General features: G+C 47.6%; 1 protein-coding gene across 2 annotated transcripts in view; it reads right to left on the bottom strand.

The window, feature by feature from the left end:
• The window catches only part of SLC24A4 (solute carrier family 24 member 4), a 110,141-nt gene that overhangs the window by 8,130 nt on the left and 85,246 nt on the right, over positions 1–16,765 (bottom strand). For both annotated transcript variants that reach the window (XM_081123957.1, XM_081123958.1), the window contains exons 11-13: positions 16,205–16,374; positions 13,269–13,473; positions 1,550–1,716 (exon numbers count right to left, since the gene is read on the bottom strand). In XM_081123957.1, the coding sequence (XP_080980083.1) occupies positions 1,550–1,716; positions 13,269–13,473; positions 16,205–16,374 (542 nt within the window). The remainder of the gene's footprint in view (positions 1–1,549; positions 1,717–13,268; positions 13,474–16,204; positions 16,375–16,765) is intronic.

Raw genomic sequence — 16,765 nt, 5'->3', positions numbered from 1 at the left:
AGTAAATGTCCAACCTCACCACTAATTGGTAGAGCTGATTTAATAATACTGTTATTTTCCATAATTAGAGAGGAAAAATTTTCACACATTCGTTAACTTGATCTTCCCTAATTCTCACACCCACTCAGATGTCATGAAATGTTGTTTGGGGGATGCATTTTAGTAAGAGGAATCACTGGATTCTTAAAAATCAAATGTAAAGATGGGCTGGCCTTTAACCCTAGTTGGAAAATTTTAAGTATGCAGATTCAATTCACTGAAGGCGTAGTCTTCGTTATCTTTGACTGACGCGCTTTCTGGGAAGTTTGGGTAATAGCTATTTCCAGCTCCTGCCCCACCCCAACACACACACGCACACGCACACGAGCACACGCACAGGCACGTGCACGCCAGCATCTATGGAGACTGTGACCTTCATCTGACAAGCCTGGAGCAGCCAGCGTTGGCTGCGTGGCATGGTGAAAACAGCTGCTATGACAGCCGTGAGCAATTTTCTGTGCTGCCAGCTCCGACCGTGACGCCCACACGGACACGTCTCCTCCCAGTCACCTTCTCAGACAGTGGTGACCTTCCCCGTTTTGTAGAGGGGGTGGCCATGGGCCAGAGAACCTGGGGGAGAAGAGGGAAGGGGACCGGGAAGAGGAGAGGAAGGACCCCACAGGCAGGTACACAGGGCAGGGGGCAGGCGCTCCTGCTCGGCCCAGCCGGCCCAGGACGGTTTGCGCAGAGAGCTGCGACGCGGGGCCAGAGGAGCTGCCGAGCGGCTGTGCCAGTGCCTCTCCACCTGCGAAACTTCAGCCCAGATGGCACTGAAAATTCCAGCAACAGACCGAGAGGCAGTTCCGAATAGCGGTTGAGATCGTGGACTCGGGAACAGTAGGCCAGGGCTCTCATGCCAACCTAGGACTCACTCATGATGTCACTAATTGTGTAACAGATGCTAACTGTGCAACTAACTGGGCAAATTACTCAATCTCCATGTCTCAGTTTCCTCATCTGTAAAATGAGCGTAATAAAAATGGCTGTTATGAGGACTGAAATAATTTACATAGTTTATGCATGTGCCTGAACATAGAAAGGGGAGAGGAACATCCCTTGGCAAGGGGCTCAGAGGGCTGGGCTGCTTGTGTTCACCTCCCACTCCAGTCTCCCTCACATTCCCCTGGCACCCTGGAAAGGATGGGGGCCTAGGGATCAGCCCTCTAGAGCTCTTCACAGAGACATCTTCAAGGTATCAGGCCCAGTCCTTGACTCCCGGTCCATGCCGCCCCCAGCCTATTACTCTGCCCATCCTGCCAGGTGTGAAGTGTCACCTCCATCCCCCATGCTCGCCTTGCATGCAAGTGCCACACTGCACTCTCTGGGTACCTGGGGCATAGCTCAGTGCATGCGCCTCTGCCAATACCCCTTCTTACTGAAAAATAAGCCAAGGTCAGGGAGGCAGGTAACTTGCCAAAGATGACACAGCAGTGCCTGAGGTCACTCTCCCACCTCTGGCAGGTGCTGGGCAGGGGCTGCCTGTCCAGGCCACCTTGCTCCCACCACTCACCAGCCACACCATTAGGTAGGAGAAGACAGCAATCCACAGTGTGGCAGTGATGAAGGTGACCATGAAGAACTTCTCCCAGCGAGGCTTGCTGCAGTTGGGGATGGTGATGCACAGGAGGAAGATGAGTGGCCAGGTGAACATCCACTTGGCTTTGTCCCCTCTTGTCGCTGCAGGGGGATGGGACAGAGCCAGAAGGGATGGGGAGAGAAATACACACTGGGTTACACACCTGTCAGTCTACCTGTCAGTTTATTTTTTCAAGTCAAACAAGAGAATGCTACCAATGTGACTCCGAGCAACTGATCTCACAGAATCACATACCTCCATGATGTCACCCTAAAAGTGATCTTAGCAACACAATTCAATAAGTGTTTGTTGATTGAATAACTTCAGTCAGTCCAAATCCTTCAGAGTAAGGAAAGTGAGACCCAGAACAGGAATAGACTTGTCCAGGGGAGGAGGAATGGGGATGCGGAAAATGGATGGGCTTAGGAATCAGACAGATCCGGGCTGGCCTTCAAATGGCCTGGAGAAATCCCATCAAGTCTACTTAGTCCTCTGATAATCACATTTGTAGTACCAACAACACAGTAATCAATGTATTAAGTATTTGCTATGTGTGGCAGGCACGGTGCTGAATTCTTTGCATTGAGTAGTTTCTTCATCTGTTAAATGGGAACATTACCTCTTTCTTGGTTGTTGCAAGAATGATGTAATACAATATATATAAATCTCTCCCTCATGGAAAGGGAGAGCCCAGATCTGGAAATCTCAGCTGGTGATCCTTTGCCCCAAGGTCACATACTCACCCCCAGGTAGATGTAAAACTAAAATGTGGATGTCCGGGCTGGTAGGTATGACCTTGCCTGCTCCTACCAAAGGAATCCACAAATAATTCAACCAAGGAAAAGTGGCCTCCATAAACCACCAAGTACAAGCATAGTGTTCTTAATGAGCCACTGAGTATGTGTGCATATGCAGGCTCAACAATCAGCTGTGGGTGATGCCACTGAAAGAGTGGAGGGAGGACCTATGAAAATTCTCTGCTCCGTAGAGATAAAACACTGGCAAAAATGGTCAGAATCAACCTTTTTCAGAACTTGGGAAATTAACTGAAGGCTTGTAGCAATCCAGGGAGTGTTTACTTAAGAAAACAGATGGGATCTCAGTAAGAACAGTGAGCTTTGTGGAGTTTTAACTTGCCCTATTTCCATTCCTCTCACCAGCTGTGGAGAAGCCTTGAAAACTAGCAGCCTGGCACCCCACCAGAGGGTGCAGGAAAGGTATGGAGCTCCTAAGTCCATTCCCAGAGAATGAGCAGTATTTGACCTGTCTGGTGCATTCTTGAAAGATCCCACTTCCAAGGGTGTCCTTATTTTTGCTGGAATCAGAGCTCAGCCAATGTGACTAGCCTTTTCCTTGGGGCATTCGTTGAAAACAATCAGAGGCAATTATTGCGCATCACACTGCCTAAGGTGATAGGTAACAGGACAAACAATAAGTGGACTAAAAAGTTCACAATAAAAGCTGGGGGATGTGATATCTATAGAGGGCTTTGCAAAGCTCATACATATTTCTGGGAATCTGAAAACCACAAGCATGCATAGGGATGAGCCAAGGGTTATTTGCATGCTCAGGAAAGACTTGAGAATTCTCTAAGCTTTCACCTCTACTTAACGTTGAGGCTCTGAACAATCAAGAAGTGAAGGCTAAGGTAGAGTTGTAAACTGCCTGGTTGAGTGTTGAAGGTGTGTCCCCAAACACACATAACCCATCAGAGAAGACTGGGAGACTTATTGGGTCCAGGCATCTAAGGCAATCTCTGTGCAATCATTAGATGACCTTAGGCTAAGCTAGCAGATATTTCAGTGGCCACACATAACAAAAAATACAGATTTTACAGAATTATTTGAGAAAAGTCACTAAACAAAAACAGCAATTAACAGTAACAATAAGCAGACCTGGGAAGGGAGAAGAATATATTTTCTAGAGTTGTCAAATTATATTATTTTAGATGCCCAGTTTTCAACAACAATAACAACAACAAATTGGGAGACATACAAAGAAACAAGAAAGTATGGCCCATACACAGGAAAAAAGCAGTCAGTAGAAACTATCTCTGAGGAATTCTAGACATTGGATTTACTAGACAAAGACTTTAAATCAGCTATTTTAAAATATGCACAAAGTTTTTTAAATGTCTAAAAAACTAAAGTATGAGAATAATTTCTCACCACAGAATATCAGAATAAAGAAATAAACAGTATAAAAAGAGCCAAAAGAAATTCTGGAATTAAGAAGTACAATCACTAAAGTGAAAAATTCACTAGATAGGCCCAACAGCAGATCTGAGCAGGAAGAAGAAACATATCAATGGCCGTGAAGTAGGTCAATGAGATTATATAGTCTCAGGAACAGAAAGAAAAAAGAATAAAGAAAAATGACTGTGTCTTAGAGACCTGTGGCACACCATCACATATGCCAATGTAGGGACAAGGAGAGTGCCAGACAGAGAGGAGAGAAGAAGGGGAAGGGAGATTATTTGAAGAACTCATATTCAAAAACTGCCCAAATCAGATGGAAAACATTAATATACATGTTCAAGAAGAATGCACATTCAGCTCAAATTCACATGGGACACTCTCCAGGATAATCATATGCTACATCATAAAACAAGCACCAATAAATTTAAAAGGATTTAAATCATGCCAAGTATGTTCTACAATCATTCCACAATGGAAAGAAATTAGAACTTGATAACAGAGGGAAAACTGGAAGATTCACAAATATGTGGAAGTTAAATAACACACTCCTAAATGACCAATGGGTCAAAGAAGAAATACCAAGGGAAATTAGAAGATACTTTGAGATGAATGAAAATGAAAATACCACATACCAAAACCTGTGGGCTGCAATAAAAGCAGTGCTTAGACCTTTATAGCTGTAAATGACTATATTAAAGGTCTTAAATCAGTGACCTAAACTTCTTAAGCAACAAAAATAGTAGAGCAAATTAAATCCCAAGAAAGCAGAAAGGAGGAAATCATTAAGATTAAAGTAGAAATAAATGAAATAAAAATTTTTTTTAAAAAAGAGAGAACCAATGAAACTAAAATTTGATTGTTTTAAAAGATCAACACAATTGACAAACCTTTAGCTGAAATGACCAAGCAAAAAAGAGGAAAGACTCAGATTACTAAAGCCATGAATGAAAGAGGGCCATTACCATGAACCTCACAGAAATAAAGAGAATTATTAAGGAATATGGTGAACAAGTGTGTCTTCACAATCAGATGACTCAGGTGAAACAGATGAAAATCTACAGACAGAAACTACCAAAGCTGACTAAAAAGCTGAGTAGATTTATAATAAAAGATTGACATAGTAATAAAAAGAACTTCCTTTAAAGTAAAGCCAGGGCCAGATGGCTTCATGGTGATTTCTACCAAATGTTTAAAGAATCAGCATGAATCCTTCACAAACTTTTCCCAGAGAAAGAAGGAGGAACATTTCCAAGCGCTCTCTACGAGGCCGCTGTTACACTGACATCCAAGCCAGACACCAAGAGAAAACTGTAGACTAATACCCCTTAAGCATATAGATGCAAAAATCCTTAATAAAATTCTGGCAAACTGCATCGAACAACGTATAAAAAATGATTATACACCTTGACCAAGTAGGACTTATCACAGGACTGCAAGCTTGGTGCAACGTATGAAGTTCAATCAGTCCAACAGACCAAGGTAACAGACTAAAGGACAAAACTGCAGGCATGTCCACTGAGGCAAAAAAGTCACTTGACAAAATCTAACGCCTTTTCATCATAAAACGCTCAAGAATCTAGGAATAGAGGAGAATTTCCTCAACCCAGGAAAGGGTGTAAAACCCACAGTTAACATCATACTTGATGGTGAAAGACTGAAAGCTTTCAACAAGCTGAGGGCATCTGCTCTTACTCCTTCCAGTCGACACTGTGGAAGATTTAGCCAGGGAAAGTAGGCACGGAAAAGAAGAAGTCATTCAGATGGGAAGGGAAGACGTAAAAGCATCCCAAGTCGCAGGTCGTATGATCTTGTATAGAGAAAATTCCAAGTAACACACAAAAAAATTATTAGAACGAAAAAAAAAGTTCAGCAAGTTGCAAGATACAAGATCAATATACAAAATTCAGGTGTACTTCTATACGATGACAATGAACTATCCAAACTGAAATTAAGGAAATAATATACCATAGCATCAAAAAGAAAAAAAGATGTTTATGAATAAATGTAATGAGAGAAGTGCACAGCTTATATGCTGAAAACTACCAAAAGTCATTGAAAGAAATTCAAGACGACCTAAATAAATGGAAAGACGTCCTATATGTGGATCGAAAGACTTAATGTTAAGATGGAAATATTCTCTAAACTGGTCTAGAGATTCAGTATAATTCCTATTAAAATACCAGCTGACATTTTTGCAGAAAATGACAAGCTGATTCTAATATTCTTATGAAAATACAAGGGACTGGCAATAGCCAAACCAATCTTGAAAAAAAGAACAGAGTTGGGAGCTCTCTGGCTTAAACCTGCCTGAGGGGGTTTCTCCAACATTAAGAGTCTGAAAACTAATTCATGGTTTCAATGATAATAGAGTCTGGGGGCTAATGGGGTGATGGGACAATGTCTATACCAAGGTACATCTCCCCAAACGCCACCAAGAGCTCCTCCTTCAAGTGCAATGCCAGAGACATCCGAAAAATGCTCATATCATGGACTCTGATAAACGTACAAACATAAGCAAGAGAAAAAAGGGCTGTTATTGTTTCTTTTACTAAGCTCTCAGATTTCTCTTTTGAAGTAGAAAATGACAATTTAATTATGTGAAAAAATCTTTAAAATGAACTGTAACAGAACAGATGGCTAATCATAGTGAAGGAAAAATTAAGAACAGATGCAGTTGCTGATGAAAAACTTCAAACAAATTAACTTGGACAGTCAGCTAACGAGACGGTCCAATTAAGGGAGTGGTTAACTTGAGGCATGTGGGGCGTGTGTGTCACTGGATGGTGTAAAGTAGATACTCACGGACAGTGGAAATAGGAGCGTTTTCATGATCTAGAGAGTATAGCTCCAGACCAGTGGTTCTCAAACTTGAATATAAATCGGAATCCCCTGGAGAGCTTGTTAGAGCCCCAGAGCTAATGATTTTGCAGATGAAACGGGGGGTCTGAGAATCTGCATCCCAGGTGCTGGTGATGCTAATGTCCTGGGACCACATTTTGAGAACCATCACTCTAGATTTAACTCCATTTAAAAACAAGACAGAATTAACGCATCATTAAATTCACCTGCTTAAATGTACAAGTGGATTTTTTATAACATATTAGAAAGTTGTATAATTATCACCACTATGCAATTCCAGATTTTCATCACCCTCCCAAAAGCCCCGTACCCATCAGGCTATCACTGCCCATTCCCTCTCCTCACTCAAACTCTGCCAACCACTGACCTACCCGTGTCTCTAAGACTTGCCTATTTTGGACACTCCATTGCGTCTGGCTTCTTTCAAGCAGCCTATGTCTTCAAAGTGTACCCACGCTGTCGCATGTATCGGTACTTCATTCCTTTTTAGGGGTGGATAAGACTCCACTTTATGGATATTCCCTACCTCGCTTATCCATCGATCACGTCACGGATATTTGGGTTGTTTCTACTTTTGGATGCTATGAACGTTCATGCGCACATTTCGGCGTGGGAGTGTTTGCATTTCTCTTGGATATACAGCTGGGGTGGAACTGCGGTGTCACACAGTCACCGCTTAAGTCCGAGGAACTGCCAGCGTGTTTCCCCGCGGCCGCCCCTTCCGCACGGCCACCAGCGGCGTGGCCCTTCGCAGCCACACCCTCACCAGCACGTTCCTGCTGCCCCTCAGCTCGTCATTCTGAGTGTGAAGTGGTGTCTCACTGCGGCTCTGACTTGCACTTGCCTGGTGACTGCTAATGCTCAGCACCTTTTCATGGCCTTACTATCCATTTGGAGAACTATTTATTCAAAATCTTTTGCTCATTTAAAAAACTGGCCTGTCCTTTTATTGTTGAGTGTTCAGCATTCTGTATAGATGCTGGGCACTCGATCCTTCTTAGAAATAAAATTTGCAAATGTTTTCTCCCATTCTGTGAGTTTTCACTTTCTTCATAGTGTCCTATAAATCACAAATGTTTTAAATTCTGATGAAATGCAATATATGTTTCTCTTTGGACATTTATGCTTTGACTGTTACATTTAAGAAACCATGGTCTGATCCAAAGTCATAAATATTTACACCTTTGTTCTTCGTATCAGTTTGGGAGAGTATTCTCCCTGTTTCACAGGTAAGGGAAGTGAGGTTTGGTCAACCTCAGTGAAACGCCTCAGAAAGTGAGAGGCAGTGCGGGGCTTGAACGCAGGCCTTTAGAGCCTAAATGCTGTGTCCTCTGCACTGTACTGCTTGCCTGTCCTCTGAGTTCCATGATTTCAAGGCCCATAGGAGTCCGTTTGCTCCCCACCAGCTGGCAGAGGTGCTGACTGCGAGATCAGAGCCTCATACTTTCAGCTCACGGCTGTGATGTAAACAGAAAAATCCTCTTGAGAAGGGAAACCATTAAAGTTTTCTTATTCCCTGGCGTGAATGAACTTTAGAATCAATATTTTTTAATACATTTTTGTTTTATCCTTAAATTTAGACTTACCAGTAAATTGATTGCCTTCTGAGGGGTTAACAGTTAGCTAGATTGCCAGGTTGAAATCCCAGCTCTGGCATATGCTACCTGTGTGAACCTGGGAAAGTCTCTCTGTAGCTCAGTTTTCTCATCTGTAAAATGGGGATAACAGTTCCTACCTCCCAAGGCTATTGTGAGACTGAAAGTGAGCCAGCATGTGATTTGTTTGGAATAATGACTGATGCAGAGAAAGCATTAAATTTTAGCGATTGTCATCAATATTAACAACCACATTAACTTCCACTTATTGAGTACCTACTATTGTCAAGCACTGGGGGGTGGTTTTACAAAGACCCCAACAGGCTCACAGAGGTAAGCTGACGTGCCCAAGGTCAACAGCTAGGAAGTGGCAGACCCAGGAGTCCAACAGTAAGCTTCTTGGTGATGCCATCTGACTCCCAGAGGGTGAGTTTTAATCTTGAAAGCAAGAGGGGGCCAAGGAGGGACCCCATGGGAAGCAGATGGGGTTAGGACTATAATTAAACTGAGCGGCTGTGCTGGGGTTGGGGAGGAAAGGGAAGATGGGAGAGAAAAGGTTAGGCCTCAGCAGGGTCAGGGGTGGGCCCTGCTGAGGCCTGACATGAGGACGTGGGCAGTCAGGACTGGGCGCACTGCAGCGTGGAAGAGGAGCCTGGAAGCCCAGCGTGGAGACCTGTGGAGCTCCTGGGGGCTGTGGGAGGCCTTTCCCAAGGAGGTGGCCTTGGCTTGGTTCACCATGGCACAGTCAGGTGACATGGTGCAGGGGCAGGGGGGTGGCGCAGACCAGCCCTGCAGACCAGAATCTCCTGGTCAACAGAGAAGCCAGGTCCAGAGTTCCCTCACCCGGGCCAACTCCCTCATTCTAAAGAGGACCCAACTGATGGCCAGCTGTGCACCCGCCTCGGGGATCTGAAGGCTTCAGGCAAAGAGAGACGTCCTGTGCTCTGTCACTCCTGACAGTGTGGCAGCAGGGGGTCCCCTGACCTCTCTGAGCCTCCATGTCCTCATCTGTGAGATGGCAGTAACTGCCTGCCTCACCCGCCTCAAGAAACCAGGGGAAGACTAAAGAAAAGCAAAAATACGGAGCTCATTGCCTGCCTCTGAAGGCCTCACCTTGAACTTGGAGGTTCCGGGGAGAGCGAAATAGAGGCAAGTCCCAGAAACACCAGGAGTCAAGAGCGCTCGCTGGTCCCCCCCCACTGGTGGGCCCTAGCTGGCAAGGGCAGGGCGGCCGCTGGGTTCCTGGTGTTTGCAAACCACACAGACCCAGCAGCTGGCCGTGTCCCTCCCCCTCTTCCTTCCTGCCACCCCTGAATCCCGGAGCAGACATTCCAACCCAGAGCGGACATTCCGACTCAGCAGAGGGCCCTCTTGCCAAAGTCAGCACTGCGACCAGGAGGAGGATGGCACTTTGGAGACAGGTAGACCGGGGCACCAGTACCAGCCCTGCCCGTGGCACCTGCTCACCTGTGTGTGGCTTCCTGAGCCCTCCTTTCCTCATCTCTGAAGTGGGGACCATGCCAGCCATCTAGCTGGGCTGTGCACAGACTCTAAGTACTGAATGTAAGTGCTTAGCGCAGTGCTGGGGCCGGGCAGGTGCCTGGTGAAGGATGCGTCTGCCAAGCTGAGGGTTGGAGCACTGACCTCCTCTGCCCCACTCTGAGGCTGAAAGCCACGTCCCTCGCCAGGTCTGGTCTAAGTCAAGTCACCTGTTGAGGCTGGTTTTATTGCTTTTCCCCAAGCTGCACAACACGGGAGTGGGCATGCTGGGCTGGCCTTTAGCAGCCCGATTCCAACCTCCTGCCAGTGTCTGCAGAGGCCTCTCTCGGAGACCCTTGCAGCTAGAGTTCAGGACTCCTAACAGGCTCCCTGATTTGAAGAGAACTGAGACAGGGTCAGGCCACCTTCCTGCTGCTTCCGATGCACTGCGGGGCATCCATGCCCAGGCACCAGGTGAGTGGGCATCAGAGACAATCCCGGAGGCCTGGCCAGCATGACCAGTCGTTCATGTTGCTATGGGAGTCAAGACACAGCTGTGGCAGCTGTCCCGGCTCACAGCTCTGGTGCTGAGCTCTTGAACTCAACAGTTCTGATGTATTCTGGCTCCCCACCCCCTGGTTCTGGAGTGGCGGCAGTGCCAACCAGATCAGTGCATGGACTCTGGAGCCACTGGGGGTGCCTAGACTGAAGTGCCCTTCCCACGACTGTGTAAGGCACCATGAATGCTGCGTGTCTGGGGCACTGGGTATGGAATTTCACGTGTAAAGGAGCCCGGAGCACCTGCAGTTTCTCCCCTGCTTCCCTCGATGGTCTGAGGGGCTAAGAGGAAAGACGGGTGCATGGAGTTTTCTACAGTTCCCTTTGTGCGGTACCCCCTTTCTGGGTTTAGAGACACGGAACAGACCTCTCTCCTTCCAGCCAGGTGCTTTGGAGAACTGAGGAAGACGGGGGTGGGGTAAGAAGCAGTCCTGCAGCTCCGGAAATTTCAGATTCCCCGAGCTGAGTTTTATTATAATACAGGAAGAGAAGACTTAGGGCTGCTGCCCAAGGCCTGATGAGAGCATGTCAGATCCCAACGGCTCAAAATTCAATTCAATTCAACAGGGTTTGCTCGACCCAGATGCAGGTACTTGGCACCCTGTGTACTAGCTGGGACTGGGACAAGCACTTCCTCGTGGGCTCCAAAGGCAAGGAGCTGAAAGCATCCATTGGTTGGTGACAGTGTTGTGCCCTAAGCCCGTCTGGGGTCAGAATGTCAGTGTGCAAATCCCAGCTCTGCCCTTCTTCCTGTGTGGCCCTGGGCAACTAAACCTCTCTGTGCCTGAGTTTCTTCACCTGGGAAATGAGATTAATGATAATGGTACCCACTTCCTATGAGAACTCGAGGAGTTGATACCTGTAGAGCACCCTGCCCGGTCCACAGTAAGTTCTCAGTAAGTTTTACCTCCTGTTACTGCTCAAGAATCTCCGAGGGCATGAACTTTTGTAAAACACACATTCCCCCCAGGTTTTCCACCGAGGTGGGCTGAACTACACTGTAGGCCCAGGGTACTTACATATCTAAGGTCATTTGTGCCCTATGTGATCACTAAGGCCATTCGCCTCCTATGTGACTGCCCTGGGGCTTGTGGTCTGGGACTCTGCTCCTGACTGGCCCAGTCTGTGACGGCGTTCACAGCTCGGGAGGCTCAGGGTGGAAGAGAGGCGCCCCATATAAAGGCCGTGTGACTCAGTTTCCCTCGTTAAAATGGGGGTAATGATAATGCCTCCCTCATAAGGCACTGTGAGGATTAAATGAAAGTGCACCTAAAAGCAGCAGCCACACAACTGACTGTCCCCACCCCTGCTTCTCAGGTCCAGGAGGGCAAAGGAGAGGGAAGTGACTCGTGGTTTCCAAGGGCAACACCTGGAAACATAGCTGCAGGGACACAAAGGGGGCTTTCCACAGGGACAAACATGGGCAGAGGCTTGCAGCTCTGTTATGAGCCAAGCCCAGGGGAATGTCCTGGAGCCTCTGGCTTGAGGAAGGTGGACCGACTACAACAGGAAGTCCTGGCCGGCCAGGAAGGGCAGAGCTCCCTGCAGAAGGTCTCGGGGGTGCAGAGAACCTGGGAGCTATCTGGTCCCAGCCCTTGCAAGATAGAGGATTCTAAGCATCGCACTCCAGGAGGTGACCCACTCAGGGTCCACTCAGGGAGCGAGATTTGATTTCCTACAGCTGCTTCTCTGAGAAAGGGCAGGGATCTCGGAGCAAGGGCAGGGAGTCCACCCCACCCAATCCCACCAAACTCAAGGTTTCAAGGAAATGGAGATGAGTGGTCCTCACATGTAGCTGCCTCGCTTTACAGAAAAATAGCTGCCGAGGGCATATCCCTTTGCTAGTTTCCTGTAGAACCCTGGACAGGGGGTAGCCTCAGGACCAGAATTCAGATGAAATGGCCAGTGGAGGGTGGTGGCTGAGGCCCATCAGGCTCCACTCCTGTAAAATGGGGACTCTGCCACCTACCTCCTGGGGCTGGAGAGCAGAACTCATGGACCGTAGCTCCTTGGTCCCACCCTGGGGGAAAGCTTGGCTGATTCGTGGACCGTGGTTGTGGCCACATGTGGCCTCCCTGATATCTGGGCTCCAGACCCCGAGGAACTGATACCCCTTTTGTGACCATGGCTGAGTCCCTGTACTAGGCCACATGTGGACTCAGGAGAGGAACTGTGCTGGTGATGTGGTAACTGGGGCTGTGTGGGGTACCCAGGGCTGTGGTCCTCTTATAAACACAGGAGTTAAAAAATGGGAGGTGGGGCAGCCCCCCCACCCCCAGGATCCTGCTCTGCAGAGATCTCTCTTGGTGTATCCAAACAGGTAATCTCATATAGGTTCCCGAGATCTAGAGACAGTCACCCCCTTTCTCTCAGTGTCCCAGACCCAGGGACCAAGCTCCCAGCTTACTACAATGTGACCTTTAGCCACCAGATAAGCTGGCTGAGCATGACCTCTGCTCCCCAGTGTCCCAGCAGGTGTGCTGATGTGCCAGGGTGTTAGATGAGGAATGAGACTCATCAGGTCCCCTCAACCTTCTCATCAGCAGAGGGGTGTCCTGGGGGTCTGAATCCCTGTGCTGGGCCCCTCTGTAACTTGACTGAGGAGACAAATTTCAATCTCTGGGTCTGCCTTTCAAGTGAGAGAAGGCTGAGAGGTGCTGACCAGGAGCAGCATTCCTAACATGGTCAGGTCCCAGGACACACAGAGAAGGTTTGAAAATGCTGACTCCCAGGCCCTGCTCCAGGCTGTTGGTTTGGGAACCAGGTCCTGAATTTCGGGAAGAGGCCCTGGGTAGCTATGGTCAACATGCCCTGGAGTTTCTAATCCAGAAACTCCGAGGAAGCCCTGTGATCCTACACAGAACCCCTGTTTTCAAGATGAAGCGTGGTGGCAGAGTTGGGGCAGGAGTGTCCTGGTGGAGTCTCGGACAGCGCGCCTGAGGGCCTCACACCCTCGGAACTCACCGGGCATGGAGAAGGGGGACAGGATGGCAGTCTCCACCGGCTCTGGCTCTGGGGGTGGCGGTGGGGGCAGGGGCTGCCGCTCTTGCTCCTGCCGAGGGTCTTCGGGGTTTTCCATGGGAACATTCCCGTTTTTGATGTTCTCTTGCCTCCCGTTTTGAAGTGGTTTTCTGCTCACACCGTTCGCTGAGTTGATGAGTCTCTGCCTCTGCGTGGATTGGGGCAAGACAAACAACAAGACATGCGTCAGTGTTACACTGTTCCTTAACATGCACTCAGCCCTCAAAAGTTTCTAGAACAAGCCCTGGAGATCGGTGTGCCTATGAATGACAAGGACCTTGGAATCCACCAAAGCTCGCTCATTTCCTCTTGGACCAGGACTAGCAAGCCTTTGGGGAATGGCCAGGGGCCTGGCCGCCTCTTCTGCATGCCAACCTGACAACGGCGCCCATGACACTGGATGACAGTGATTACACCGACTCCCCCAACGGATGCTCATAAGCCACCTGAAGACAGTTACAGGAGAGACTTTGCATGGTTTTTTTAAATTAAAAAAAAATTTTAAGTATACCACATAAAAGTGCTCTTACATTAAGTGTACAGCTCAGTGATGCTTTACATCAAGATGTAGAACATTTCCAGACCCTCCTAAAACTCCCTTAGGCACTTCCTTAGTCTATGTGCCCCCTCTCCAGAGGTAACGAAGGTAACCACTATGACTTTTATAAACATCAATGAGTATTTCTTGAACTTGAACTTCATATAAATGAATGAAGTACAGAGCATATGTATGCTTTGAAGTCTGGCTTCTTTCACTAAACCTGATATGCGTGAGAATGATCCAAGTGGTTGCAGACTACTCGGAAGTCTGTTGTTTTTCATGGCTGTATAGTAGTCCCTTCTATGAATAACCTACAAGGTTTCCTTTGCCTGCTGATGGGCACATGGGTTGTTTCTCCTTTTTGGTTATTAAGAATTCTGCTATGAACATTTGTGTGTGTCTTTTTGTAGACAGAGGCACTCATTTCTCTTTATTTAGGAATTGTTAGGTCGTAAGATAGGTGCACGTTGCGCCATTTCATACTTGTACCAGCAAGGAATTAGAATTGCAGTTGCTTCCCATCCTTGTCAACGCTTGATATTTCAGTCCTTTTATTTTAGCCATTCTGGTGGGTATGTGGTGGCATCTGATCATGGTTTTAATTTGTATTTCCCTGACAACTAACGATGTTGAGTATCTTACTGGGTTACTGGCCATGCGGATGGCCTCTGCTGTCCAAGTCTTTGGTTGTGTCCAATGAGTGTGTGCTGATCCAACCCCTCCCCTCCCCTCCCCTCCCCTCCCCTCCCCTCCCCTCCCCTCCCCTCCCCTCCCCTCCCCTCCCCTCCCCTCCCTTCCCTCAGCTCATCGAGCTACTGACAAAGGCTGGCCCTTTCCACCCAAGTAGCAGCTGGTCTTCCTCACCAAGTCTGTGGGTTTCTACTAAACCAGGGAAAGGCAGAGGCCACATTTCCAGAAATCAACAGGCTTCCACTTTCCCAAGAATCTATTTGCCTTTGCACAGCTCACCTTTATCTGGTTCTCATAAAAAAATATTTACGGATCAGCTTTAGGCCTGTGAGTAACGATCGTCACACAAGGGACACATATATCCCTCCTAAGAACTTCAGCAGGAGACCAAGTGTCAGTAAATGTGTCCAAGGTTTAGCCTCTAGGTATCCCCTTTCAGCTGTGTGTCAGGAAGGTTTCAGAGATGGAAGCACCCTGCCCAACACCCCGAGATAGAGAAACTGAGGTCCAAGAAGATTGAGTTAAAGGCTAATGTGAAATGAAAACTCAGAATTGCCTCTCCAGTCCCAAAATGGTGGAAAACAAAGTTTTTCCCAGCAACTTAAAACATCCGGAGGCATGACAACCAGCATTTTACCAGCTCATCAAAACCCCATTATTTCATTTCCCTGGTTGCATGTGCCATGAAAATATACTATAAATCCAAATGTCCAAATCTTTAAGAGTTGTTCAAACCCTGCTCCCACCCCAACACCAGTGGTACAATCATCACGCTCATAAAAAGTGCCCAGGATTCAATAATATTTAATTGATTTAAATTTTACTGATGTGGACCAAACAAAATGATTCAGGATGATTCAAAGCTTGCAATGTTTCCCTTTCTTAATACACCTTCCACAGAGGGCACATTATGCATGAAACTAAAGTAAAAATGTTCAAAATACAGAAACTTTAAGCACCGTCCGATCTTACTTTTGCATATAATCGATGCGCTACCTACCTATTATGAGCTATTTAAGTTTCAAGTTCCCTGGTCACTACCTGGGTCTGAGGATAAAGACTTAAAACTCTAATATGCGTCAAAGGTTGGAAAAGTTGGTAAGCAACAAGCCTGTGAGCTTTGCTATAGATACTGTTTGTACGTTAAATAATATCAAAGTTAAAACATTTTTCAAATGAGAAAGAGACAAGGCACAAAATCCAAGCAAGACCACAGGGTACAGAGTGGAAAGAGGTCCCCAGAGGTAACTGCAGTCCACAGTGCCTCAGTTTCCCTCTAGAGCTTTCTATCCATAGAGGACAGGTGTGCACTCATCTTTTTTTGCCCTAGAGAACATCTTCAAGAAACAGTCCACACTGTCCTTCCGACCGGCCTTTCCCCAATTAGCTTTACTCTAGTACCCGACAAATACTTAGCGAAACATCTCAGCGTGGTTCGACTGCCGCCTACCTTACAGTTGCCCGGATCAGATCGTTTGCTGTTTGAGGTGACGCCCAGGCGTCCTTCCTAACGCAGGTGCGGTGCTAGACCCAGCCTGGCAGACGCTCTGGTGGCCTGGCCCCAGGAAGCGTCCTAGCAGCCAGGGCCTCCTCCAAGTACCAGCACCCACCCGAGGCTGCCGCTCCCGCAGCCTTTAAGCAAACTTACCTCGTTAATGATGATCCTGCTGGCCATCCGCAGTCGGGTCCTGGGCCCAAACTTATTGGTGATCATTATGCGCAAGCCCGCCTCCGGGAAGCTGAACTTGGGGGGGCTGGAGCTCATGACCTCGTCCACCATCACCACTGGGTTTTTGCTGTACTGTGGCTCCTCCTTCACTGTATTGAGCACAAGGCCATGATTAATACTGAGGTCTCCCTGGGGAACAATACCTAAGTCCTGGGCAGCTGTCTCTCTGTTGTGACAGCTGGCAGCTACCTGGGAGCCTCACTTCAGCCCCTCCCACTAGTCAAGTGGCCACTGGCTCTGAACTACCTGCAAACGTGAGGACTTCAGGGACAGCCCCGTGGACCGATTATGGGCCCACTCCCGGGAAGCCCCTCCACATCTAGCTCCCCTGCCAAACAATGGCCCCTCTCTTCTGGGGCCCAGTCTTGACCAACTGCAAGGGTCAGTCAGTTCCTCATCTGAGCCTCACTGGGGCTGTGGAGGGACCTTGCTTTCTCCTGATTACAGAGGCTCCAAAGGCCCTTGGAATGGAATATTCTG

The sequence above is a fragment of the Miniopterus schreibersii genome (assembly GCF_964146895.1).
Source record: "Miniopterus schreibersii genome assembly, chromosome: 1".
NCBI classification, from domain to species: Eukaryota; Metazoa; Chordata; class Mammalia; order Chiroptera; family Miniopteridae; genus Miniopterus; species Miniopterus schreibersii.
The sequence above is the reverse complement of the archived record's forward strand: the minus strand, read 5'-3'. Positions and strand labels throughout refer to the sequence as shown.